The 26,374-nt window shown below is 53.6% G+C and overlaps 2 protein-coding genes across 3 annotated transcripts; one reads left to right on the forward strand and one right to left on the reverse strand.

Annotated features, from left to right (window-relative positions):
• Positions 1–1,180: 1,180 nt before the first annotated feature.
• INMT (indolethylamine N-methyltransferase) lies at positions 1,181–5,053 on the reverse strand. Of its 2 annotated transcripts, none has more exons than XM_058678076.1 (3): positions 4,881–5,053; positions 3,509–3,735; positions 1,181–2,249 (listed from the first exon to the last, which is right to left on the reverse strand). In XM_058678076.1, exons 1-3 carry the CDS (start codon positions 4,950–4,952, stop codon positions 1,820–1,822), a joined length of 729 nt encoding a protein of 242 aa, XP_058534059.1. In that variant the 5' UTR covers positions 4,953–5,053; the 3' UTR covers positions 1,181–1,819. The 2 variants fall into 2 exon arrangements, with proteins under 2 accessions (XP_058534059.1, XP_004582455.2); XM_004582398.4 differs by having other exon boundaries at positions 3,509–3,716; positions 4,881–5,049.
• A 5,857-nt stretch (positions 5,054–10,910) lies between these two features.
• On the forward strand, positions 10,911–14,091 carry LOC101526879 (indolethylamine N-methyltransferase-like). The gene is made up of 3 exons (XM_004582544.2): positions 10,911–11,182; positions 12,257–12,464; positions 13,443–14,091. Exons 1-3 carry the CDS (start codon positions 11,026–11,028, stop codon positions 13,870–13,872), a joined length of 795 nt encoding a protein of 264 aa, XP_004582601.2. The 5' UTR covers positions 10,911–11,025; the 3' UTR covers positions 13,873–14,091.
• Positions 14,092–26,374: the final 12,283 nt, after the last annotated feature.

The following is a 26,374-nucleotide window of genomic DNA, read 5'->3' on the forward strand; positions in this document are numbered from 1 at the left end:
CAAGGCAACAAAGGCCCCGAAGCAGAGGGTCCACTGCAAGGACCCCTGGGTTCTGGATTCAGCTCTGTCTCTTGGCTCCTGTGTGTCTCTGGCTTAAGTCATCTATCTTGGACTCTTGACCCTCAAAACTAGGGATCGGATTAGGTCGTTTTGCAAGCCTCGTGTACCTCTGACCCTTGAAAAAAACAGCATGAAAAAGTCAGTATGTGTCAAACCTACTGCTTCTCAGAGCACTTCTGCCTTAATGACTTCCTGCTTCTAAAATTTTCTTGTAGGTTACCTAAAAAGGCCCCCTGCTACACAGATGGGAAGTCAGGGGAGGGGGGCAGGGAAAGGAAGCTCAGCCAATGAGTAGAGGCCTGAGCCCAGCGCACAGGCCTCCTGACTCACCAGGACTGCGGGGTCCAGCTCTGTAGGCATAGCTGGCACCAAGGTGCTGAACAAGAAGACACAGGAAGACCACATGTGTCAGGGGAGACCATGTCGGCCCCTTTCTCTCCTTGGCCTTTCCAGCAGGCTCTCCTGCTCTCAGACCTTCCAGACAGCACCAGTCCCAAGTCAGCCTTTCTCCCATTGGCCCCTCCCAGGAGCGCCTTGTCCTAACTTGCACAAAGGCCTCACAACAGCTGGGAACAACCCCAACACCCTGGCCACCCAAGGCCTCACTCTGGAGCCGGATGACGCATCTGAAGTTGCATTGCCAGGTGAAACATACACAAGAATGCATCAGAAAGTGTGGCCAAACTGAATTAGAAGTCTTTATTATGATGCCAAGCAGTGTTAAATCCAGGCTTAGATTTTTTTCACAATTGACACTTATGAGATTCGTGAAGACAGCTTCACTATACAAATCTCATGTCCTTACACTGAAATAAACATCATTCCTGGAGCCTGGCACGGTAGCTTAGTGGCTAAAGTCCTCACCTTGTATGCACCGGAGTCCCACATGGGTGCCAATTCCTGTCCCGGTTGTCCTACTTCCCATCCAGCTCCCTGTTTATGGCCTAGGAAAGCAGTAGAGGATGGCCAAAACCTTGTACCCATGTGGGAGACTCAAAAGAGGCTCCTGGCTTCAGATCAGCTCTGCTTGGGCCATTGAAGCCACTTGGGGAGTGAACTAGTGGGCAGAAAATCTTTCTCTGTCTCTCCTTTGTGTAAGTCTGCCTTTCCAATTAAAAAAATAAATAAAATCTTTTTAAAAATCATTCCTATTATCCATGGACTTTTTGAGGTGCCTTTGCACAGGACACCTATCAGATTTACATTTCGCACCAACAGCAAATCATGACATAGGGTAAGCGTATTCCGTGCAATTTGGAGGGCACACGAATCCTAAAACCTTTGATGTTGTTGACTTACACGTCAGTTAACGGGCCACTCTGTGTTTTCATGCATTACATCTGCCAGCACTGGCCTGAAGGCAGCAATACAGCCAAGCTGACTCCCATCGGGTTACGAAAGGCGAATGTAACATGTTTCTGAGCTCTGGGAGTCAGTTGCTAAACCGCTGGCAGCTCAAAGTTCACCATGGTTGGCTTGCCTCGGAAATGGTCAACAGGCACAAATCAAGGCCTTTCTTTGTGGGAAGCGAGTTGTGCAAGGCTTTCTGATACGCCCCTGCCTAGAAATTTTGTATTTTTGGCAATCTGAGCAACGACCATCCGGTGTCAAACGGCATCTAAGCACAGCTTGTTAGCAGAGGGAACATTCCAATCTGAGAGTCTAAAGCCAGCTATGCTACAAGCTCTGGAGCCCAAGGCCAGGATGTCAGCCCCTGGGGAGGAGGTCCAGCACTTCCAGCCGGCAGCCAGGGGTGGCCTTAGGGCCCAGACCTCTTGCGGGCCACGATGAAACACAGGCCCTTGTTGGGAGCAGTGCTGGCCGAGTAGCTCCTGGCACTATGCAGGAGCCTCTCAATGTCAAAGCCAGCGTCCAGCACAGCCTGCTCCACCTCCTCCTTCCTCAGGAATACGCAGGAGAACTTGCGCTCACCCACCATGTAGGATGAGAGCTGAAGCGTGACAGTGGTCACCAGGTGGCCACCCGGCTTGAGCAGCGAGGCCAGGTTGCGCAGTGCAGCGCGATAGGCATCCAGGCTGCAGCAGGCGCACTCCATGGCCAGCAGGGTGAGCACGCAGTCGGCCGGGGGCAACGTCACGGGTGCCAGGGGGTTGCCCAGGTTGGCATCGCACTTCAGCACCCGCTTCACCACGGCACGCAGCTTCTCTGCCTTCTCCTGCCACCGGCCACTGCCAAAAGAAGGGTAGGGTTCAAGCCAGTCAAGTCTGCAGGGAGTTCCCAGTCCATCATGGCCATCCCTAAGTCCCCAGAGTGTTGCTGACCTAAGTCTCTGGGTGACCTTGCAGATGCTAGCAGACTACTCTCCAGTTGCCTCAATGTCCCAGGCAGGAAGATGGTCAGGGAGAATGGGCCAGAACAAGCACTCTCCAACTCCATGCCAGCCTCCTCTCCAAGGAGCCTGAGAATGGATCGGGTAGTCAATCAACACTGTTGGATGAACAGGTGAATGCTATGGCGGCAAACCACATAAGGGCATCACTGTCTTTAAAATGCAATGCTGAGAGGTGAAAAGCAGGGCCAGAAAATAGCACAGAGCAATTCAGGTTTGGAAGGTTCTAAGGTGAGACGTGAAGATGTGACAAGTTTGCTTTTTAAAGATTTATTTTATTTTTATTGCAAAGTTAGATACACAGAGTAGAGGAAGGACAGAGAGAAAAATCTTCCATCCAATGATCAACTCCCCCCCCACCCCGCCAAGTGGCTGCAACGGCTGGAGCTGAGCCAATCCAAAGCCAGGAGCCCAGAGCCTTTTCTGGGTCACCCACGCAGGTACAGGGTCCCAAGGCTTTGGGCAATCCTCCACTGCTTTCCTAGACCACAAACAGGGAGCTGAATGGGAAGCAAGGCCACCAGAATTAGAACCGGAGCCCATATGGGATCCCGGTGCATGCAAGGTGAGGACTTTAGCTGCTAGGCTACTGCACCGGGCTCAAGTTTTCTTTTTTTCTTCTTTTTTTTAATGGAAAGGAATCACACACACACACACACACACACACTTATAGCAATTGCTTTGGGCGTGGGGGAGGCAAAGAAGTAGGAGAAGCACAGATATGTCAGGTTGGGTGGGGGGTTGTGTCATTTGTAATAGAATCTCAGGCATACTGGAGGAGAAAGGATAGGTGAATGGGTGGATCAGTGACTGGTTGTATAGATGAGAGGAAGGGAGGTAGAAAAATTGATGGAAGGCAAAGGCAGGCAGGCTCCTAGCATGTGGTCATTAGTGGTCTTGGCTGTCTCCCATCTCAGCACAGTCCCCTGACCCCAGAACTTGACACCATCTGCTCTATCTCAACCCCCCTCCTCCCTAAGGCATCTGGTCCTGTCCTGGGAGATCAGGAACCACTGAGACCCAGAGAGACCTCTGAGAGAGGAGGCTGGTGTCCATCCCGCAAGTACCCTGCCCTGAGCTCGGCGCCATGAACCCCACCTGTCCCCTTCCAGCTCGCAGGCGAGCTTCAGTGCCGGCGTCCAGTCATAGGCCCCCGGCCTCTTCTTCAGCCACTTGTCCAGCTCCTCCCGGTTGCGGTCAGTGAAGTCAGACAGAGTGATGTCTTTGAAGGACTCACAGGCAGAGAGAACTTGGTAGATGGTTGGGCCCGTGCCGATGTCGATCAGTGTGTCTCCTTGGAGGCCCCCTGTGACAAGGAAAGGGGTCTCAAAGACGGCCAAGGGGCAGGTTAAAGAAACCAGACCCTGGACAGACGGACAAGTGAGGGAGGACACACACATTGGTCCTGCTCTCAGGTTACCACGGCTGGACTAGCCCCACAACAAGAGTTGTGTATGCATTCATGTTCCCTTAGACCCCAGGACCTCCCTCCAGACCACCACCCTTAGCCCATTTTACAAATGTGAAAATAGAGTCTGAGAATAGTTACAAGGAGCCCAGCATTGTACAGAGGCCAAGAACCTCAGAACCCGGCAGGAGTACTCTGAGAAGCCGTCCTGCAGGTGGGGGCAGTAGTTTCAGGCCGATGGGGGCCAGGGCATGTCCATGTTGGCTGTCTGGTCCTAACTGGTGGTCTTCAGGCCCAGGAAGCTGGGGCTCAGGAGCAGGTAGAGACTCGGGACGAGCCCAGGGGTGAGTGGAGAGTGGCCTGGCAGCTGAAATGAGGTGTGATGTCCAGGATTCCGTTGCCAGACTGGAGCTGCCTGCCTGAGGGTCTACTTGCAACCAGGCTGTCCTCTGAGTTGTACCTTCCCCTGTTAGCCCAGCCATGAGGTGACACCCCAACTGCTTCCTAACCAAGCACCCCAAGGGAGGGCATGGCTGTGCTTGCCCAGAAGACAGAAACAAGTCACTAGGTCCCCGTGATGGGAGACAGGTGGTTACTGCCAAGAGACAGATAGAGGCCATCACACTCCTACAAATGGTCCAGTCAAGACCTCCGATATCAGCCTGCAGGCTGGCAGCCAGGTGCTGAGAGCGCAGCCAGGTGCTGAGAGCCCACCCAGCACTCCCGAGGCGCAGAGCCAAGTCAGGACTGCACACTGCATCCCATCACCATCCTACTGTCTGCCCTTGGCCTTCTTGGGGCCTCAGGGCCCTGGTTGTGCAAGGCATAGGCTGGGCTTGAGCCTTGTCTGTGTCTCCCTGGAGATCAAAAGTGCAAGAAGAGAGCAGTGTGGGGACCACTGGGGGCTGTGCCCTGGGTACTGTGTGTCCTGATCCCCCGCTGGCAGGCAGATCTCCCCTCCAGCAATAAAGCCCTGTGGCTGCCCAGCCCTGGGGCACCTCCTCCCCCCTCCCCTTCTCCACCCACATCCCCATGCAGGGGAGAGTAGAGACCTGTGCTCACCAGGGCCAAAGGTCTGATGCAAACACTCCATGTTAAACTTGAGCATCTCTGACTCCGGTGAGGAGCCGCCATCGAATTTGTAGTAGGTGGCCAGGTAGTCCCCTGGCAGGAAGTTCCTCTGGTATTCCTCGCCCCCGGTGAAGCCGCCTTCCATGGTGGTCATGAGTACATACCAGTCCTGCCTGTCCCGGGTCTTATAAGGGCTCCTGGGCTGCAGACTCCACCCCCAGAGTCCCAGTCTCAGCTCTGTGCTCTTCCCACATCCACTAATCAGTCTCACCCTCCACACTCCTCCCACTTCCATGTGTTCTTGAGTGTTTTCCTTGCGGGAAGGCAGGGGAGGAAAACCCAGGAACCTTTAATTGTGCCAGAGCCAGAGCTGCAGACACCCTGGATCATCAGGAACTGAACCATGTCCATCAGGAGCAAGTGAACGCACCCCTCCCTGAGGTCAACTCTCATTTCTGGGGTGGTTGGAGCAGTTGTCAGATCCTCCACTCTTCCATCTGCATGCCCACTTCCAGCTGTGAGGACCATAGCTCTCTCCTGAGCACCTGAGCAGGCCCAGCCAGTGCCCTAGTGATCAGGAGGTATCTAAGGGATGTCTGTGCAGCCCAACCCTGAAAAGTAATACTCAGAACCCTGTGCCGGAATGGACTGGTGGAGGAGGATGGCAAGGGTTAGTCAGCATCCCAGGCCACTGGGTGAATCACAAATTTCCTCCATTGTCCTCTAGGAACCAACACAAAGAAGCGCAATCAGAATGCAGGATGGCCAGGATTTTGGCAGCTGCCACACTGTGTGATCCTGGGTAAGTTAGCTCTGGGGCCTCAGTGTACCTCTCTCTACAATGGGTATAGATTATGAAAACCTCCCACAGAGAGAGAAAAGCCTGGTCTCCTCTTTTGGCACTGGGACATGCCTGTGACTTGGCTCTCAGTCAGGCAGAAATGACTCTGCTGCTGCTCTGGAGGTCCTGGCTGCCGCCCTGGAAGTGGGAAAGACGAGAATATCTTGTTCTGCTCTAAAGTAAACAAACAGCCCAGCAGCAGCCTGCACCCTGGCCAGCTCAGGCTGCAGTCACTTACCCCAGCAGCCCCTGCCACTGAGGGCTGGACCTAGGACCACGGCCTGGGAACGTCAAAAATTGCAGAGCTGGCATTACATAACCTGAGCAGGGCTTGGGGGCGAGATGGCGCTGAGCATCATGTGTGCCGGATAGAGAAGCCACAGGAGCCCACACCAGCCAGCCTGGTGTAAGGAAGCAGAATAGTTAAGATGTGCACCCAGACTGCGAGATGTAGCATGAGCAATAGGCTGGCACCGTGCAGAGTTAAGCAGATGGAAGACCAAGAAACATCCAACACTGTGGCTCAAGTCCAGGCTCATGTGCCTGCAGAACTCCAGTTCCTCCTTGCTTATGAAAGAACAGTCGTAGATGATCTGAATGAGGGGCATCTGCATTACAGAAGGTGAGCCAGCTCACTCCAACTCTGCTGGCTCCTGGCCTAGCAGGCAAGCTGCCTGTGGAGACCCCAAACTCCACACTCCAGCTTCCTGCGGATGTGGCTACTGGGGAGCAGCAGGTGATCAACAGTTGAAGCCACTGGATTCCTGCACCCACGTGAGGACCCCTTTCCTGCTAATGTCTGCGAAAGCAGTGGAAGATGGCCCAACTACTCAAGCCATCACAGCTATCTCCCAGGGTCTATATAAGCAGGAAGATAAAGTCAGGAACAGAGCTGGGTATTGGGTCCTTGGGATCCCATCACTCCATGTGAGAGACTCAGATGGAGTTCTGGGCTCCTGGCTTCATTCTGGCCCAACCCTACCCATTGTAACCATCTGGGAAGTGAACCAGTAAATGGACGATCGCTCCCTTTCTCCTCTTCCTCTCTCGCTCTCCCTCCCTCTCTGTAACTGTGCCTTTCAAATAAATAAAAATTGCTTACAGATTAAAAAACAAAACCTTTTCCTTGTGCAAAACTGATTCAACAATTATTTGCACTAAACTATTGATATGAAAAGTTTTCAAGCCATGACTCAGTGAGTCCATTCTAAACCCACAAACCAAAAGACAGAGATACTAATGCATACGGGAGACTGATTACAGCATGATTTGCAATGACAAAAATCCACAGGAGCAAGTTTCATCCTAACATGTTGTTAGGATATCACTGGGCACAGCAGGATCTCTGAGTCTGATGCTCAGCTCCGACTCCTGACTCCAGCTCCCTGCTAAGGTGCACCCTGTAAAACAACAGTGATGTCCCAGCCATCCACCTGGGAGACCTGGACTCAATTCCAAGCTCCCACCTTTGTCCCAGACCAGTCCTGGCTGTAACAGGTATTTAGGAAATGAAATAGTGTTACGGGATTCATGAACTGAGAGATGAGATGCCAAAGCCTTTAACAGGAAATATTATTATTAGTGTTATTATTATCATGTTGCATCCAAAACAAGTCTCTCCCTAAGAAGTGCAGCCCAGACAACTCTGCAAAGCAGCAAAGTGTACTAAGGAGGCAGGTAAACAGACCAACCAACTGGGGTCAGCTTTCCTTTCCTTCAGAGAGTGACCCCAAGGTGAGGGTTACATAGGTTTTTATAGAAAGAGTGGGTTATGCAGTTATGGGAACCAAGTGATTTGGGCAGCCACAAGAGTTAGCCATGAGAACAATGGGTGAAGCCAATCTTAACATTATTAATTTGTGAAACCGAGAGTTACTGGCAGGGCATGTTATACTGTGTGCTTTGGCCCCAAAAGCAGGAAGCTGGCAAAGCATTTTGTACAAAAGCATGAAGAGCAGATTAGCAAGCTTATATAGGCCTGAACCAAAGTGACTCTGTCTCGTGACCGTACTTCACAATGATTATTATTGACATATGGTTCAGTTGAGTTTGCATCTGAAAAGACTGAGCCTTGAATAATAAAGAATATTTCCTCAGTTACCTTTTTAATCTTCTTTGTCCCACAAATACAATTACACATATTTTTGATTGGATGTCTAAATGCTATAAGGCAGCTAAAGGAACTAACATAAAACTGTATATGTATATGCAATTACTGATAAGGTTTGACCAGCTTCCCTGAATACGCCTAACATTGCTCCCCCATACACACTGAGCTACACGCTGTGTTGGCATGCACCCAGGCCATTGCCCATGCAGCCAGCAGGGGCTGAAATAGTTACAAGCCCCAAGGAAAGATGATAAGCCCATTTCCTTCCCAGGGTAAGTTTTTCTTTTCTGAACTTTGGCTGCCCTCCACCATATTAGGGGATGGGGGCGTATGCTCACTGTATTTGACAGATTTTTAGATTTTGCTTATTCATTCTAAAGTCAGAATTACACAGATTGAGAGGGAGAGACAGAAAAAGAGAGAGATTTTCTATCCACTGGTTCACTCCTCAGATGGTTGCAATAGCTGGGACTGGCCCAGGCAGAAGCCAGGAGATTATTCCAGGTCTCCCAGGTGGGTGGTAGAGGGCCACACACTTGGGCCATTCTCTGCTCTTTTTCCCATAAGCAGGGAGGTGTGTTGGAAGTGGAGCAGCTGGCATCACAAGCATCAGCTTTATTCACTACACCACAGTGCCGGCCCCACGTTTTATTTTTTTTAAGTAACAGCTACAAGTCAACCTCTAGAGGGAGCAATTAAACCAATTGTGCTTGCCAAGCCACGGAGCTAACCCTCCCAGAAGTGATGCAAGATGGTGCTGGGAAAATAAGGCAGGGGCTGGGAGCTTCAGGCCTGCACAACCTGCCCAGGTACACGTGTGCAGAAACCCCTCAACACACACGCTGCCCTCAGCACTGTCATCACCAGCTTGCTTCACGTGCAGGAGGTTCCAACATAAAATTGCATCAGTAGCTTGGGCCAACATCTATTTTCTTCCTACTGAATCCACAGGTGTGTTATCACCTTTTATCACATAACTGATTCTTTTCTCACCCCCTGAAACACCAGAGTCCAGGCCTCACCAGTTTCAGGAAAGGGAGACATTTGCGTTTTACACAATAAAAATGTTAGCAATTATTATGGCAGGTGCATCAGTAGTTACATTGTTGAGAAATTGTCCCAAATTGGTGTTGACTATCACCACTCTGAGTGCTGGGACTCAGGGACTGTCCTGCTCAGAGTGGTGGCCCCGGTGTGATCTGGCAAACACTTAAGGGCCTCAGAATCTGTGTCATCAGGGGCCCCCTTTCCTGTGACTCCTGAACATACCAGTGCTGCGGGCCAGCTCAGCTGAGGGACAGAGCCAGATTGGTCAGAGGGCAGTAGGTCAGAAGGCTAAAGGTGAAGACTTTGCTTTGGCTTCAGGCACAGGGATTTGAATTAGAATCTGGATAGCACTGCTTGCACCAGGATACTGTGGGTCAGTCAGGCTGCCCCTAGCTTCCATAGCTTTATCAGCTGCCAAGAAGGGGGCGGGAGGTGCCTCACCTGATTCTGGCAGGAAGCAGGTGCTGCGTATGTGTATGGGACATCCCACAAAGGTGTCTTTCTTTGTCCTACTCTTTCCACTCCAATGGAGTGACAACTCATCGCAAGCTAAGACCCTAGAGTCTGCTACCTCAGGTCTCTTTAAGGCGAATTTTGAAATGACACGTGATAGCACATTTATACGCCATATCAGTCATTGGGATTTCATTATCACATGTTATTACACAACAAGCCACCCGAGCAGTGTGACTGAAAGCATGTTTTCCAAATAACTGCTTTTAATTTGTTTGAAAGGTCGAGAAACATCAACAGAGAGACACAGATTAAGGCGAGATTTTCCATCCGCTAGTTCACTTTTCCAATACCCTCCAGCCCCTGCTGCTAGGGCTGGGCCAGACCAAAATCAGAAACTGGGAACTCTGTCAAGGTCTCCTGTGTGGGTGGCTATCTGAGCCCTCCTCTGCTGCCTCCCAGGGCCTGTGTGAGCAGGTGATTGAGACGGAATCAGAGCCAGGGCCTCCCAACAGCTGCACCCAACACCCACCCATCTGAAACCTGTTCCTATGAGAGACTGTGTAAGAATGGGAGAGAGCCCCATGCACCCTGTACCCAGCCCGCCAGTGCTAACACCTTTCGAAACAAAGGGAGCAGGCATTTAGCCTAGAGGTTAAACTACTGCTTGGGACATCCAGTATCAGACTGTCTGAGTTCGAGTCCCAGTTCCACTCTTGATTACTAATGCAGAATCTGGAGGGGAAACAGGATCAAGTGCCTCCGTCCCTGCCACCCACGTGGAGGATTCACCCACATGGAAGATCCGCTTGGAGTTCCCGGCTCCCAACAGTGACCTGGTCCAGTCTCTGCCACTGTGGGCATGTGGGGAGTGAGCCAGCAGGTGGCAGCTCTCCCTGTTGGTCAGACGGATGATGTTTTTTTCAGGAATAGTAGTACGAGATCACAGCCATGATATGACGAGGGTGCAATCCAATGATCTTATTCAGGTTTCCCAGTTTCTCTTGTACTCGTGTGCGCTTGTGTGCACACGCATGAGAGAGAGAGAGAGTGTATGTGTGTGTGTGTGTGTGTGTAAACTCCCTGCCATTTTATCTCATGTACTTTTCACATATGACGCCACTTCTTAAACCTGCTGTCCACATCTGGGGTCCCTGGCTCAGTCGTCTTTTCTCAATGCTTCAAAAACAAGAGCTGGGATAATCAGGTGCATAGAGCAAGCAGGGGAAACAAGCTAAAGGTTGCGGGGCAGGGGTTGGGGGAGGGTGGGAAGCAGGTGAGCTGAGGACAAGTTGTTTCCAAGGCCAAGCCCGCTAATCCCGGCCAACCATCCGGGCTGTCACCCCAGAGGACTTGCCACTCCCACTCTTGTTTCCCCATGGAAGCCCAAGAGGCAGGCAATCCGGAGTGGCTGCAGACACTGGGTCTGTCTCCGCGTGCTCACTTGCTCTCTCTCTTTCTCCACTCTTCCGAGCAGCACCTTTGCTCAAAACCTCATTGCTGGGAGCTGGGAGCCCAGCACGTGTGGGGCTTGAGTGGGGAGGGATTATGACCCCCTTCGCAACAGCTCCCCAAGTGTGAAACCCGAGCTTGTTCCTGGGAGGGAGGGCCCTGTGAATGGGGCTGGCAGAGCAGGGGTGCTGCTGCAGGCCCAGAGTGGAAGGACGTGGCAGTCTACAGTCAGGATGGCAGACAGGCTGTACGCAGGCGGCGAGGACTACACCAAGGAGTTTGACCCCGGGGACTATCTCCGCACCTACTACGCCTTCGACTCGGGCCCTGTGGCTGAGAATGAGATCCTGAAATTTAACCTGGAAAATCTCTTCCAAACTTTCTCTGCAGGTGAGTGAGGGACCTCTCTCTGGGAGTGGGGGAGGCAGAGGCCCTGGAGGCGGAAACAAGAGATCCTGACCCTTTCTCTGTTCTGTTGGCCGCCTGGGATGAACCTGCCCCCAAATGCATAGCCGCCAGGTGACAGCGTGTGTGGAGCCAGAGCAACAACCTGGCAGGCATCAGTAGTTTCACTCGAGAATGAGACAGGAGCACCAAGCACGGTTGTCACCGTTTTTGCGGAGAGGCCCCCCCCTTGCCAGATTTTGTGGGCTTTTGAGTCTCAGAAAATCTGGGTGTCTCATAAACACACACACACACACACACACACACACACACCACACACACGCGCGCGCACAGTGGTAAAAAACAAAATTGATCCAAAATACCCAAAGCCAAGCCAAGGCTCGGTTTATAGAGTGCTAACCCTCAAGACCCTTGGGACACCGCAGGAAGAGGATGAGCCACTGCCCGGGGCCACACAGAACTGAAACTCAGTGATCTGGGGCTATCGAATGCAGGTGGGCAGGGTGCACACTGCACAACACCAAAGGACACCCTGAAACCTTGCCTAATCCGCTAAGTCAGGGCCAAGAAAGGTGTGTCCAGCAACACCCACCTGACTAAGGCTAGGAAGCTGAAAGCTCCCAGGGAAATGTGAGATTTCCTGGGGGGAGGGAGAGCTGTTGGTCCCGGGCCTGCCAGGTGGCCAGGCAGGGGGTCAGTGGAGGGCAGCGTTTTGGGGCTCCTTTCCTCCTCACCTGCCCAGCCCCCCAGTGCTTATCCACAACGGTATGGCTCGATCCCACCTAGCATCAACTGTGCACACAACGATCCCACCTGGCATCAACTGTGTGGGAAGTTCCACCTAGCATCAGGGCCTGGCTGGAGCTCAGGCCCCAGGCTGGCGAGATCCATAGGACTTGTCTCACCAGCATGCAAGGGGCAGCCCGAGAAGGGGATGTCTGATATGTGTGCCAGACTGCAGCCCACCTGGAGCCCTCCCTGTATGGCCGGAGGCTCCTGGGATGATCTGCGACTCCCCTCCACTGGTCACAGCTGGACGGGCTGATGCTATCCCTGCAGGAGGTATCGGCGGTGATGTCCTGATTGACATAGGCTCAGGCCCCACCATCTACCAGCTGCTGTCAGCCTGCGAGACCTTCCGGGAGATCATCGCCACGGACTACACGGAGCAGAACCTGCGTGAGCTGCAGCGGTGGTTGAGCCAGGAGCCCGGAGCCTACGACTGGTCCCCAGCCGTGCAGTACGTGTGCGAGCTGGAGGGAGACAGGTACTGCCTGCTGCCCCATCTTAAACAGGCTCTCCCCATGGCATCAGCCACCCCCCTCCTGCTGCTACCACCCTGCCTGTAACCCTATAGCTGCCTACTCTGCTCCATAAATTGTGCAGCACCAGCCCTGGTCTTACCTCCTCCTGGAAGCCGCCCATGATGCCCAGCTCACCCAGACCTCATTTCCCTTCTACAAACCAGCTTTTCCTTCAGGGATGGGGGCGCAGACCAACTGTGGTGACCCCCCATTCTGAGTCACAGAGAAGGCGTGTCTCCCCTATCCCTGGGTGGCTAAGGAATGGCAGGAAGGGCATGACCAGAACTGCAGGAGCTATCGGTGGATGCCAAGGCCACAGAGCAGCCAGGCGCAGTGGGAGGAGGCTGCACCTGCAGGGGAAGCTCATGGAGGAAGTCAGAATACGAAAACCCCTTGGGGAGCCCCTCCCAGGAAGCTGAATGATGAAGGTATTTTCAGAAGCAAGAAGGGTCGAGCCTGTGTGAGTCAGGAGTGAACTAAGCCCGCACAAAGCCATGTGAAACTACAAATACGACACAGTTGAGACACACATAGTCCCAGCTCAGGAACGGGGCCAGGGACTACTGGGGGCTGCCAGGGACCCTAGGAGTGAGGGAGAGCTGCGGAAGGGGACTTCGTGCCTGGGGCGCACAGGGTCTTCATAACAGGCGACAACAAAATTTTGAGACGATAGGGAAGAGGTTCCCCAAATTCATGGATAATGACTATTAGGCAAAGTTGCCCAAGTAAGGAGTGAAGGATAAAAATCCACTATCTCCCAAAGCCAAGGACGCTTCAACATATCCAGGCTTCAGTTCTCTCATCCGTAAAATGGGAGAATAGTGTTTTCTTTTAAAGAAGAGGTTAGATGGGGAGGCCTCTGTCCAGAAGGTACAGGTGGGGACTCCTGTGACCCCCCAATGCAGCCCCCTCCCCATGACCACTCCCTTCACCCCGCACAGGAGCAGGTGGCAGGAGAAGGAGGCCCGGCTCCGGAGGACGGTGACCAGGCTACTGAAGTGCGATGTGACCAAGCCTCACCCACTGGAGCCGGCCCAGGTGCCTCCTGCTGACTGCGTGCTCACCCTGCTGGCCCTGGAAAGTGCCTGCGCCAATGTGGACGCCTACCGGGCAGCCATGCGGGGCCTGGTGGGCCTGCTAAAACCGGGTGGCCATCTGGTTACCATGGCCGTTCTGCACTCTCAGTACTACATGGTGGGCGACAAGAAGTTCTTTGGGCTCCACCTGGAGAGGGAGACGGTGGAGCAGGCAGTGCGAGATGCTGGCTGCCAGGTGCTCAGGTGTGACCACCGCAGTCTCAGCTACTCGACCAGCTTCTCCATCAGCGAGGGCATCTGTTTTGTGGTGGCCCGTAAGGACCCCGCTATCTGAGGCCAGCCCAGCTGGGTGTGGCCTACCCCACAGGGTCAGCCTTGGGCCTCAGGTCCTGCTTCCACGCGCTCTAAAAGTCACTCAAACCTTTAGTTCTACCCTCTTCTCGCCAAGGCCACAGGTGCAAATCCAAGCTCCCCCCGCCCCCAGCATCCAGCCCAGGGATCTTTCCCCACACCCATTTCTTGCTACCCTGCATCAATGAGCATCAAAATAAAGTGGTTTCACTGGCCGTGGTCCTGGACTCACTTCTTACCGGAGCAGACCCTGACACAGACTTGCATGCAAGGAGCTCAAAGAGAAGAGATCCCGGAAGGCAGGTGGGAGAATGTACTTCATACAGCTCCTAGCTCTGTGGCTATCTGGGGATCTCCAAGCGACCCTGTCTGAAAGGGCTGTGAGGTTGGTCCACCTGCCCCTTCCCATGGTCACAGCTGACTCTTAAGGCTCTGCATTAAAAATGGGGCCAGCATATCAGGAAGGAGGCAGCAGATGGTTCCACTGGTTGCAGAGTGGGGCCAGGTCCCAGTAGCCTGGTCCTTTTGCCAACTTTCCAGCTTCTGGATCACAGACCTGATCCATACAGTCAGGTCAATGAGAGGCAGCAAAGGCTCTTGATGACCACCAGAGGGCAGTGCAGGGCAGGAAGCCACCAGCAGAGGCGCTAGGATGGCACCAAATCCAGAGACCTCCTTAGAGGGGGGACCCTGCACAAATGCCCTGCAGGTTCTGCCAGGCCTCACAGGTGCGGAAGCCAAGTTTCAATTCAGTCAGGAACTGCAGGCTGGGACTCAGATTCCAGTGTGCAGTGGGGCCAGCAGCTGATCCTTCAGCTCACTTGTGTTTACAAGGGCAGGAGGAGAGGGGGCGTACTGAAAATAGATTCAGGTAACTCTCTGATGGGCTGGCATTGCACGTCCATCACACCCCAGGCCATGCCTCTCCTCTTGCACCTCCAGAGTCTTACTGTGTTCAGTGCATTCCCTGGGCTGGTATTGTCAGGGGCATGATCTGCGAGCTCATGGCAAAATGCAGAATCCCAGACCCCAGCAGTGGTGCCTACCAACATGCCAAATTTGAGAGACAAAGCTTGGTCTCAGGGCAAAATTATGAAGGAAGGAAACGAGGGTCAGGAGGAAGCAGGAGACAAGTGGGGGGATCAGTCCTGATCAGCTCCCTCCTCATTCCCAAGGCTCAACTCAGGGGTAATCCAGCTGAACACACCCTCCCACCCACTGCCAGCCCAGCCCCAGCCCACCCACACACCCTCTCACTGCCAGATCCTCCCACCCACTGCCAGCCCAGCCCCGGCTCACCCCCACGCACCCTCCCCCACACACCCTCCCACTGCCAGCTCAGCCCCAGCTCACCCCCACACACCCTCCCCCACACCCTCCCTACACACCCTCCCACTGCCAGATCCTCCCACCCACTGCCAGCCCAGCCCCGGCTCACCCCCACGCACCCTCCCCCACCCTCCCACCCACTGCCAGCCCAGCCCCAGCTCACCCCCACACACCCTCCCCCACACCCTCCCCCACACACCCTCCCATTGCCAGCCCCAGCCTTCACTGCTCAGATCAGGCTATGCTCTGTTCTGTTGCCCGCTGCCTCCCCTCCCTGGAGTCGAAGTTTGGCTCTGGCTCATGGCCACATCTCTCGGACATAGCACATAGTAGGCACTTAATCAGTGTTGGCTGAACACATTAAGTCCCTGGAGAAGGTCATAAACTTCTTGCTGCTACACTCTTGGAGCCAAGAAGATTCTGAAGCCATGGAGTCCGTGGCTTTTCCATTCTGCACAGTTCCCGAGGCCCTTAATCAGGCAACTCGCTGCCCTGGTCAGAGCGTGGAGAGGCCCAGGAGAATCCACTGGGCCACCAGCCTCATGGGTGAAGACACCAGAAGAGCTTCATCTCTCTGGAAATCCCACAGAAAGTCCCTGGAACAGATTTGCAAAAGCACAAACCCACAAGGATATCCGGGGGGAGAGACAGTAGTGAGAAAACTCAGCTGCAGAGGAAGGCTGCACCCTCGCCCCTCGCCCTTGGGGTGGGAGTAGACCAATACTCATTCCTGTGGTGCCTCTGGCTGCTCCTGAGAAGGCCAAGGTGGGGAGGGGTAGGCTCACAGCAGAAGGACAGAGACTAGGTGCAGGAAGAAGCCAAGCTCTGTATCTTATCTGCCCATCACCCCGAGAGCAGTGGTGGGGATCCAGGAGTCCCTGCCTGGATGGCCAGGAAAGCCTGGGCTGCTCCCCCAGCAGGTGGTGATCGCTGTTCCCTTCCACCTAGCCGAGGGTTCCCACAACACCCGGACTGCCTGGGGTGTGGTGAACACAAGCAGGTGAGTAAGGGAGGCATGTGTCACCAACCAGCAGGGCAGGGGTGGAGTAGCAGAGATGGGCTGTGGTCTTAGCATCAGGGCAATGGAGGTGAGGCCCAGCAGATGCCTCTTGGAGAAATGGAGGGGTTAGCTTGCCAGAGCCTCCATGCCCCTTTGGTGACCAGGTGAGGGTAAGGGTCCTCTCTGTGGCTTTGGTGGATGGAAGACTTTCTGGTGGAGGTGGCAGTGGCGATCCTGAACTTGGCTGTACTGGTGGGGATGTGGGGACAGTAGGGGCCATTGCCCATTGCTCAGGGTGGCTGTTGGTGCCTGTATGTCACAGGAGAGTCCAGCATGTCAGGATGAGAGGCAGATATACTTCCTGTGATTACAAATAGACAGGCATATCCCACTGCACAAAGTATGCTTTTTCTTGTAACACTAGCTTGTGCGTCTGAGGACACTAGTCAGAGGCCTGCTCTGCCTCCCTGCTGGAGTTCTGGGCCATGCCGGACTCCAAACGGTCCCATAGGGGGCTGGGGGCTGGTAAAGCCATGTGGCCATGCCAGCTTCTCCATTACAGGAATGGGGGAGGCAGGAGGCCTCTGCAGCCAAGCACAAGTGCCCAGTAAGCTCTGCACCTGCTCTGTCAAGATCCAGGGCAGCTTCCAGAGTCTGCAGCGAGCCGAGCACAACTTTGACCTTGGCCAAGCTCTCATCTCTCCATCTTTGGGTCAGGAGTTGGATCCTAATTACTCCTGCAACCCTTGCCCACCAGACTGAGTGAGGATTATGTGGGAGTTTTAGGGGAGCCCAGGGTATGGCGTTGACCCTGGTGTCCAGAGTTCTTCTTAGGAGCTCAGTCCTGATGTGGTTCCAGGTCTGGGCCAGAACTCAGACAGTGCTATGGGGACAAAGGCTCATCTTCCTTCTGGGAGATTCTCTTCCACTTCCTGGAACCCCCCACCCCCGCCCGGTGTTGCCTTGCTGGAGGCCGGTGACCTCTGGCAAGTCAGATGAAGGACAATGGGCAGAATGAAGCCCTGGTTCCCAGAATGCTCTGCTTGCTGCCCAGTTCCCAGAATACTCTAACAGCTGTCTCTGCCTCCTCCCAGGTGGAAGGGTGAGGAGGGACAGGAGGCGGGTAGGGAGGGTTCCTGTGCCTGGACCCCTGCCCCAGGGGTCTTCCCAAATCCCAGTCCTCAGACTCACAGCCGTCAAGACCCAGCACAGCCTCCTCCGCTCATTCACTCACAAAACAGCTGTGTGTGGAGCACCTGCTGCTTTCAGGCAGTGAACAAAGGAAACATGACAGATGAAGCTGCTTTCTCAACTGAAAGAACCAGCCCCTAGAAGGGAGCTAAAGCAACGAGTGAAGGCAGCTGTGGGAGGGAGATAAGTTAGGGAAACACAGAGGGAGTGGAGGGGAAGTGGGTGAACCAGGGGCCCTTGCACTCCTTGTAAGATACATGTGTATTTCAAAGAGACAGAGAGTGAAAAGTGTCCTGCTTGAGCCATTATCTGCTGCCGCCCAAGGAGCACATTAGCAGGAAGCTGAATCAGCAGCAGGGAGCGGTGATTCCCACCAGGGGAACTCCCAGCAGGGTCTTTAACATGGCACCAGCAGCCTTTACTTCCGGCATCCTGCAGCCAGGCCTCTCACGGGAGGACCTGGGAGGATCTGGGCCCTGGGAGTGTGGAACAAGACCCCAAGAGGGAAAGCCAGGGAGAGTGGGCGGAGCAGGGACCCATCTGCACTGGATCCCAGCTTCTACCTGGTCCCTTGAGCATGGATTGTGCACCCTTAGTCTCCCCTTGGTACCCCAGGTCAGTCGGCCAGTGGCTGGAGGAGTGGTAGAAGATTCCTGGTGAGACAGCTCTCACTCTTCAGGGGTCATCTGTGAGATGGGGTTGCACCTGCCTACACAGTAGGGAGCTCTCCTGAGGGCTGCCCTGTGAAAGTGCCTGTTGGAGCAGGGGAGGGAGAGAGGCAGTGCAAAGGCCCTGTGGTAGCTGAGGACCTGGCAAGTTCCTGGAACAGAAAAGAAGCTTGAGAAAAGGAGCAGAGGGAAAAAGCTAGGTGAGACTATATATACAATTGTAATATGGGGGAAATCAGTTTGGGGGAGAGAGTTTGGGCAGTGGGTAGGGGAAATCCCAAAGGTTATGGAATTGTCACATAAAATTTTCAATAAAATAGAAAAAAAAAAAAGAAACGGCGAGATGAGGCAGGAGTGTGTGCATGTGCCCACATGTGTGTGGGAGTCACTGAGAGCTGTTGAGCAGAAGAGCACCTTGCTCTGACCACCCCTTCAAGTGTGTGTGGCAGGGGGCAATTCCCTGGAGGACCCACCTACCTAGTGGGCATCTGGCTCCTGACACCTGCTCCCAGCCCCTCATGCACACTCAGGATCCCGTGCAGTGGTGCTCTGCTCCCCAAAGCTGCACTGGCCAAGGCAGCATGTAGGGGCCTGCAAGGGAAGTGGCAGTGGAGAGGCAGCCATGTGGGTGGAGGAGCAGGGAGGAGCAGAAGGAGGCCCGGGGTTCCGCCTGGGCCCAGAACGATTTATTGAGTATATAATTGTAGAACAGCAGCAGGGGAGAGACCTGCCGGGTGAATCAGAATCACACTTGGTCCCGCCTGGGCTCCCAGGGCATTGGAAAGCTTGCTCTGAATAATTAAAAAGAGATTGCGCACTCTCTCCTCCTCCTGCCTCTGGGGAGGGATATTCATCTGCAAATAAATTAAAACCAAATCTACCGGTCCGCACCACAACGGCAGACGGGTGCACTCAGGCTGTGTGGGCTGCAGGTTCCTCGCTGTAGTTCTGTTAATGTGCTGCTCTGAGCGGCTCACCCACGGGTGCCAGGAGTGATGGCCATACTGATAAGGCCCCCCCCCTTCACCAATAAGAGATGGGGTTCTGTTGGGAGTCAGAGCATCCACAGGGGTGTCCCCAACTTCTCTGACTCCCCAGAAGGGCCTTGTGCAAACCCTTTTCCCCCACTACCAGCCCTCCTACCCCTGCAGGGGAGCCTCAATAGTTTACTATTTGAGGAACAAGAAGAGGGGTCCTGATGACCTGCACTGCGGGAAGAGGCACTGGCAATGAGTGGCTGGATGTGACAGGAGTAAAACAGCTCAGCCCACTCCAGGCAGAATTGCATTAGATGAGCTGGAGCTATCAACCTGAGCCAGGCTAAGCTCTGCTTTGGGCGAGTCCCGGCTCCAAGAAGGCCTGGGAGAAGCCAGGAGGCCCAGACCGCCATTGGACAATCTGCTGTCCCTGCTCTTCCCCCACTGGATACCACTGCACGTAGAGGCCAAGGGGGGCATGTCCTGGTCCCGCCTGCAGGTTCCCCAGCTGCGTGTTCTAGGGCATGTGGTCTCCTCTTGCTGGGAACTGTGGTACCCTGTACAGCAAGGAATATGTGTGTCTCCCACTCCCACCCCTACAGGCTGTGACCCAACCCTTTGGGAGACCGTGGACTTGAGCACAGAGGCTGGCAGCCTCTGGCCAGCCTGTAAGTATGGAGCATGGATGGAACCAGCTTGAGAGCTGTAAGCTAGGAGGTTGCCCAATCTGGCATCTCTCTCTCTTTCATATCTGCTTCCAGGCACAGAACCCTCCAGACTTCTGAGACTGGAGTTGGATCAGACAAAGCAATGTGAGGAAGATGACAGGGCCAGCCCAGTTTTCAAGTTCTCATTGCCAGGGACAGAAGGTCCAAGCAGTCTCAGTGGATTATGAAGCACCCACTGTGTACCGTTCCCCTAAGCACTGAGTCCCTGCTAATGACCCGCAGCCTTGCCCAGAAGACAACGCTAGGTTCAAGTACAGACATTGCTGATGCCCACCTCACCACTGCTGGCTCCCTACTCTGCCACTCATCCCTACCTCCTTCCTCCCCATCCCAGACCAGCAAGGGAGGGGGATGCTGGGATAAAGATACTTGACAGGAAGACATTCTCTCACAGACTCCCCTCACCTGCTGTGCTATCTATTCTGGCTCTCACGCTCTTTCTAAAGATTGGAGAGGGAGAGATCTTCTATTCTCTGGCTCACTCGGCAAACACCCCCAACAACCAAGGTTGGCCAGGCTGGGTGCCGGGATCCTGGCGCTCCACCTGAGTTTCTCACGGGGGTGGCAGGACCTCAGAGACTCAAGCCACCTTCTGCTGCTTTCCCAACCACATTAGCCAGGAGCTGGATCAGAACCAGAGCAGCCAGGACTTCAGCCAGTGCTGGGAATGCTGGCATCACCAACTGTACCTTAACCCGCCATGCTGCAACACTGACCCCCACCATGTCTCTTATAAGAATACTCCTCCTTGGATTTAGGGCCCATTCAACAAGTATGGTGATATCTTCAAAGATCCTATTTTCAAAGGAGGCTGCAATCTGCAGGTCCCAGGAAGTCTGGATGCTCAGAGCAGAACCGATCCGAAGCCAAAAGCTTCTTCCGGGTCTCCCATGTGGTCACAGGATCCCAAGGCTTTAGACCATTTTCTATTGCTTTCCCAGGCCATAAGCAGGGAGTTGGGAGGGAAGCAGAGCAGCTGGGATTGCCCATATGGAATCCTGACACTTGAAGGTAAGGATTTAGCCATTGAGCCTTTGTGCCAAGCCCTGCCCCCTACCCTCTTATGGCACAGGCTGGGGCAGCTCTCCACATCTTTCATGACCTGGGATGTTGCAATTGTATGTGTCTCTCTGTTCCGACAGCCAGAGACCCTCCTCACAGAGCACCCAGCCAAAGACCAGAGACTGAAGGATTCCTGGAGCAACCTTCAGCCTAGGAGCAGCAGGTGTACTCCCTTACCCCTCAGGAGGGATAACCAGGAGGTATGCAGGCTACAGGCAGACTGCCTAGGACCAGAGCCTGTCCATGCCACCTGCTCTGAAGCTGACAAGCAAGCCTCAGCCTCATGCTGGGGTCCATGGGCCACAAGCTTTAGATGGTAGGCCCTCTGTTCCAGGCCCTAAGACCACAAGATCAGGTGTCAGAGAATGAAGAATACTGTGCTCAGCGTCTGGCTTCATGACTGCGTGACCTCAGGCAAGTTCCTTCACCTCTCTGTCGTCTTTTCCTTACAAGTATGTGTCGCCTAAACACCCTGAGGTCCCCAAGACCCAAGGACAGGGCCTTGTACACAGGGAGCCCTCAGCCACTGTGAGCTGGGTGTGAGCCCTCAGCCGCTGTGAGCTGGGTGTGAGCCCTCAGCCGCTGTGAGCTGGGTGTGAGCCCTCAGCCGCTGTGAGCTGGGTGTGAGCCCTCAGCCGCTGTGAGCTGGGTGTGTTCTATTCCACATGCATCTGCACTTCACGCTTTTCCTCGGAAAGCCTTTTCTGCATGAGCTATTGTTCCTCTCAGAGCCAAAGCCAGCAGGGAAGGCTATGTGCTTTCTGTGAACACTCCCTTCCCAGGGAAGGGGGCCGGCTTCCAGGAAAAGGGAAGTGGGTGGGGCTCAGACCCTGAGCCCCAAGCACTGTGTGGCTCCCTCTCTCCACCAAGACTAGATTTTCTGGGGTCTCCTGACTGTTGGGAGACAAAGCTTAGGCTCCTCTTCCAGGTGCAACTGGGGGATCAGCAAAACTAGGCTGTGTCTCCCCGGCAGGTGCATTGCATTGGTTGAGGCATAGTGTGTGACTGGTGCAACACATCACAGTTACTGTGTGTCTTGGGATGACCCTGGTGGGGAGAGCAAACCTGCCATGCTGCCTGCAGCTCTGGCCTTGGCCGCTACGTGCTAGGAACATTTCATGGACAGTTGTTCTTTTTTTATGATTTATGTAATATTTTTTAGAAAGGTGGAGTGATAGGGAGAGAGAAAGGGAGTGAGGGAGAGACAATCATTCTTCTATTAGCCTACCTCTAATGGTTGCAGCAGTCAGTACTGGGCCAGGCTGAAGTCAGGAATCAGGAATTCCCACCTGAGCTTCCACATCGGAGACGGGTGCAAGCACTTGGGCCATCTTGTTGCCTTCCCAGGGGTATTAGCAGGGATCTGGGCCAGAACAGGAGTTGCTGGGACTCTAACAGGCACTGACTCCAATATTGGGTGCTGGTGTCTCAAGTAGTGGCTTAGCACATTGTGTCACAACACTGGCCCCAATAAGAGGTTTTTAAAAGCCAAGGTGACTGTTGTAGCCCAGGAGGCTAAGAAATTGAAGGAGCAGGCTCAACTGGCTGATCTTTCACCTCCAAGCACCAGTGTCTCGGATGCTCCACCTCCCATCCAGTTCCCTCCTTGTGATCTGGGAAAGCAGTCAAGGACAGCCCAAAGCCTTAGAACCCTGCGCCCACATGCGAGACCTGGAAGAAGTTTCTGTTTGCTGGCTTTGTATCTTCTCAGCTCCAGATGTTGTTGCCATTTGGGAAATGAGCCAATGGATGGAAGACTTTTCTGTCTCTCTGCACATCTGATCTGTTTTTTAAATAAAAATAAATCTTAAAAAGAAGGAGGAGGAGGAGAAAAGAGGGTAGGGGCAGGAAACCGCACAGGGGCACTGCCTGGTCTTTGGCCAGGCAGGTAAAGGCCGCCATTGGCCAACAGTGAGTGGCAGTACCAAGCAGGCTCACAGCCAATAAGCAGTTGCCCAGCCCAGGTTGCAGAGAGCAAGTGAAACAGGCACAGGGCAGCCCCAACGACCTCCGACCCTGGAGAAATCACTTCCTATGGACAAAGCTGTGGTGGTCCAGGCAGGGCTGGAGCTCAGGGTCGGGGAGGCACATCTCTGTCTGACCTGCCGTTGCATTGGCCCCCGGCTCTCCTGCTCCATGCATTGGCACTGCCCACACCCTGTGCCCACTGCACCACAGAATCCAGAGTGTCAGAGCTTCCAGCTGACACCTGCCTAGGCCCCAGCTACAAAGCTGCAGGGACGCGAGGCCTCTGCAGGGGCTCATGACCAGCCAGAGCTGTGCATGGTGTTGCAAGCTGCCCATGCACTGGGTGATAATGGCCCTGCAGTCAGCCATCAGGAAACTGTGATTCACATGGGAATATAGAAGGTAGGACCCCCTGAGTGGTGCCTGTGTACTGGTTTCTGATCCTGCTGTCACAAATGATTCTAAACTGAGCGACTCAAAGCCACACAAGTGTTCACTTCCCATTCCGAGGTCAGAAGCCCGAAAAGGATCTTGCTGGGCTAAAATTCGCAAGGACTGTAGTCCTTCTGACAGGCCGAGGGGACAATCGGTTTTCTTGCCTTATCTTTAAATTTTAATTTCCTATTTGAAATGCAGTCACAGATTTCCCATCTACTGATTCACTCTGCAAATACCTGCAACAGCCGGGGCTGGGCCAAGCTGAAGCCAGGAGCTCAGAACTCCATCTGGGTCTCCACTGTGTTGGGTGGCAGGGACCCAGGGTTCAGAGGCATCAATTGCTGCCTCCTAGGGGCACAACCTCAACAAGCTAGAATCAGAAGCAGAGCTGAGATTTAAAAGCACTTTAAGATGAGTCGAGACACCCCGGGCAGTATCGTGGCTGTGAGGTCACTGCCTGCTCATGTCCTTGTCTTTTGTAGCTTGCAGAAGGCACTTGCCTTTCTTGGTCCAAAGCCCCTTTGTTCATCTTCAAGGCCCCCCAAAAGCAGACTCTCCACAGCTTCCCTGGTGTCTGCTTTTCCAAGGGTTCTGGTGATGTCTGGGTGATACCACATCAAATCAGTGTATGAGCAACTGCTGTGAATGATATGAACGCATTTCCTCCAAAATTCTTATGTTAAATGCACGGTGGGCATGGGGGCCCTGCCTGTTCTTGTGTGTGCATGTGTGTGGTCCTGCAGGTGCTATCCATCTTACCATTTAAACCAGTTCAGGTGGTCTTCCTCTAAGGAGGTAGATGTGAACAGGCTTTGAAGGGCAGTGCTGGGCAGTAAGCTGGACTGTGAGGTCTCCATGGCATTTCTTCCTCATGCACAAATCCCTCATTCCCCACCCCCCTAATAATGGGCCCCTCACTTTAGCTAGAGATAGTTGCTATACCCTCCCAGATCCCCTCTCAGCCAAGGGTTACAGTTCCATGCCCACATGGGCCCTGGGAAGGACTGGGCTTGCCAGCAGGCGTAGGTAGAAGGTGGAACCACAGCCCCGCTCCACAAGGACCTGGTTTCTATGGTACCAGGATCTGGGCCCCCTGCCCAGTGCTCACACAAAAAGCAGACTGCAGGAAGGAAGCTTGTGCCTTCCCCCCACACAAAGGCTAGAACACTCAGAACCCTGAGCTCTCTGTGGAGCACCACAAAAGGCTGCCACCCCCTGGGCCTCCAGAAGGGGGCAGAGCTACAAAGGCAGCTGAGATCCACCCCAGACCCCTCCCGCAGACAGCAGAAACGGTGGAGGGGATTGACAAGCACAACTGTCTCAAGGAAGCAGCTTCTATAAGCCCGGAACCAATACCATGCAAGGCCCCAACACCCCACTGAGGTGGCCACAGAGACAGGTGCCCAGAGAAGTCTCAGGGCTTAGTAAGGCAGGGCTGCGGTGAGGGCTGAGGCTTCTGTCAAGTTCTTGCTGCCTTCTACATGGAATAAGGAAAAACAATGGGAACTAGCTAAGGACTCCTGGCTTATAATGTGAGAAGCCTCAGTGAATGCTGAATCGTTAGATGAGTGATGGGTTAGTAGCGAGAGAGAGAGGGAGGGAAGAAAGAGTGGATGATTAGTTGGATGGATGGATGGATGGATGGATGGATGGATGGATATGTGGATGAATGGATGGGTGGACGGGTGGGTGAATGGATGGACAGATGGATATTCATCTAAAAGATTCTGAGTAAAGTTAAGTTACATACTATATTTTCTTATCATTGGGAAGAGACCACGATACCTGTTCATTAACTCAAGGCAGTGTAAGAGGTGATCCAGGTTGTGACCTCAGGAGTCTGTCTAGATTCAAATCCCTACCCTATGACTCCTCCATCCTTACCTTTATGACCTTGGGGAAATTACCAGACTCCTCTGGGTTTCAATTGCCTCATTTGTAAAACTGGAGATAACATCAGTACTGATCCATGAAGATTAAAAGATATTATTTATATACAGACCTTAACACAGTGTGTGGTGGGTAGAAAATAACTAGAACACAGTGATTACAGTTATTATGGTAAATAACTATTAACTCCACGGTGGCTGTGCACTTTTCTTTAGCAACAGTAGTAAGATCACAGCAGCCCCTCAAGTGGCCCCACTTAACTCGGGGTAGAAGCCAGTGGCCTTGCAGCCTAAGGCTCTCAGGTTATCTTGTGTCAGTTGCCCCTGGTCCCATATGCCACCTTTATGCCCCTTACTCACTCTGCTCCTACCACACTCTGCCTCAAACGTGCAGACATGCTCTTGTCCCAGCTCTTGGCATCTGCTTCCTGCCAGGTTCTATCCCAAGAAAATCTCATGGCTCTCTTCCTTCTTACCTCCTCCACATCTTGGTCCAGATGTCCTTCTCTGGGTGTGGTCTTTGTCGCATCGAAATGTACATCCTGCCAACCCCCCAAATCTCCCGGTCCCTGCTTTCCTTCGTCTCTATATGACTCACCATGCACCTGATTTCATCCTCTTGTCTCGTGCTGCTTCCCACGGCAGCATCCTAGGTCCCCCCGTGCAGTGATCTTCATCTCTCCCATTCCTGAATGCTAGAGCAGTGCCTACACCATGTAGATACTCAGTCAGCTGTTGTGAACCCAACAAGTTATGTCTTACAGGGATGTGCCTCACATCTCAGGGCTGAAGCTGAAAGGAGACAGATGCCAGAGCAGAGAAAAGCAGTCCTTGTGGAAACCTAAGAAGGCTTCGTGGAGGAGGTGGCGGCTTTTGTCCAGGGCCTTGGAGGATGAGGAGGATTAGCTAAGGAGGAACTGGAGGAGAGGACACTTCAGGCTATAGCAATGGAGAAAAAGAGACACTGGGGACAGAGGTCCTCTATAATGAGCCAGTGCAGGTGAATACAGAGCTGCACTGGGTCTTTGCAGAGCCTGTAGGGGTGGGTGCCAGGCCAGAGGTTGCCCTGAAGGGTCCCAGGCCAGCCAGGTCACTGGGACTCAGAGGGATGGCAAAGTCTTGCCATCTAGCTATCACCAAGAAGGAGGCCATCTATCCAGGAGGCTCCAAAAGAGGCTTTACTTTCAGTCTCTTTCTGCATCCAGCCTCATCAACTTCATGCTTCAATGAAGGCA

The sequence above is a fragment of the Ochotona princeps genome, chromosome 20 (genome assembly GCF_030435755.1).
Source record: "Ochotona princeps isolate mOchPri1 chromosome 20, mOchPri1.hap1, whole genome shotgun sequence".
Taxonomy (NCBI): Eukaryota; Metazoa; Chordata; class Mammalia; order Lagomorpha; family Ochotonidae; genus Ochotona; species Ochotona princeps.

Coding starts and splice junctions, on each gene's coding strand:
- INMT (XM_004582398.4), bottom strand. CDS start 5,043: ATGACCACCATGGAAGGCGGCTTCACCGGGGGCGAGGAATACCAGAGG. Junction 3,717..4,880: donor GCATCAGACCTTTGGCCCTG/GTGAGCACAGGT, acceptor TCCTTGTCACAG/GGGGCCTCCAAGGAGACACA. Junction 2,250..3,508: donor TGCGAGCTGGAAGGGGACAG/GTGGGGTTCATG, acceptor TTCTTTTGGCAG/TGGCCGGTGGCAGGAGAAGG.
- LOC101526879 (XM_004582544.2), top strand. CDS start 11,026: ATGGCAGACAGGCTGTACGCAGGCGGCGAGGACTACACCAAGGAGTTT. Junction 11,183..12,256: donor CTTCCAAACTTTCTCTGCAG/GTGAGTGAGGGA, acceptor CTATCCCTGCAG/GAGGTATCGGCGGTGATGTC. Junction 12,465..13,442: donor TGCGAGCTGGAGGGAGACAG/GTACTGCCTGCT, acceptor CACCCCGCACAG/GAGCAGGTGGCAGGAGAAGG.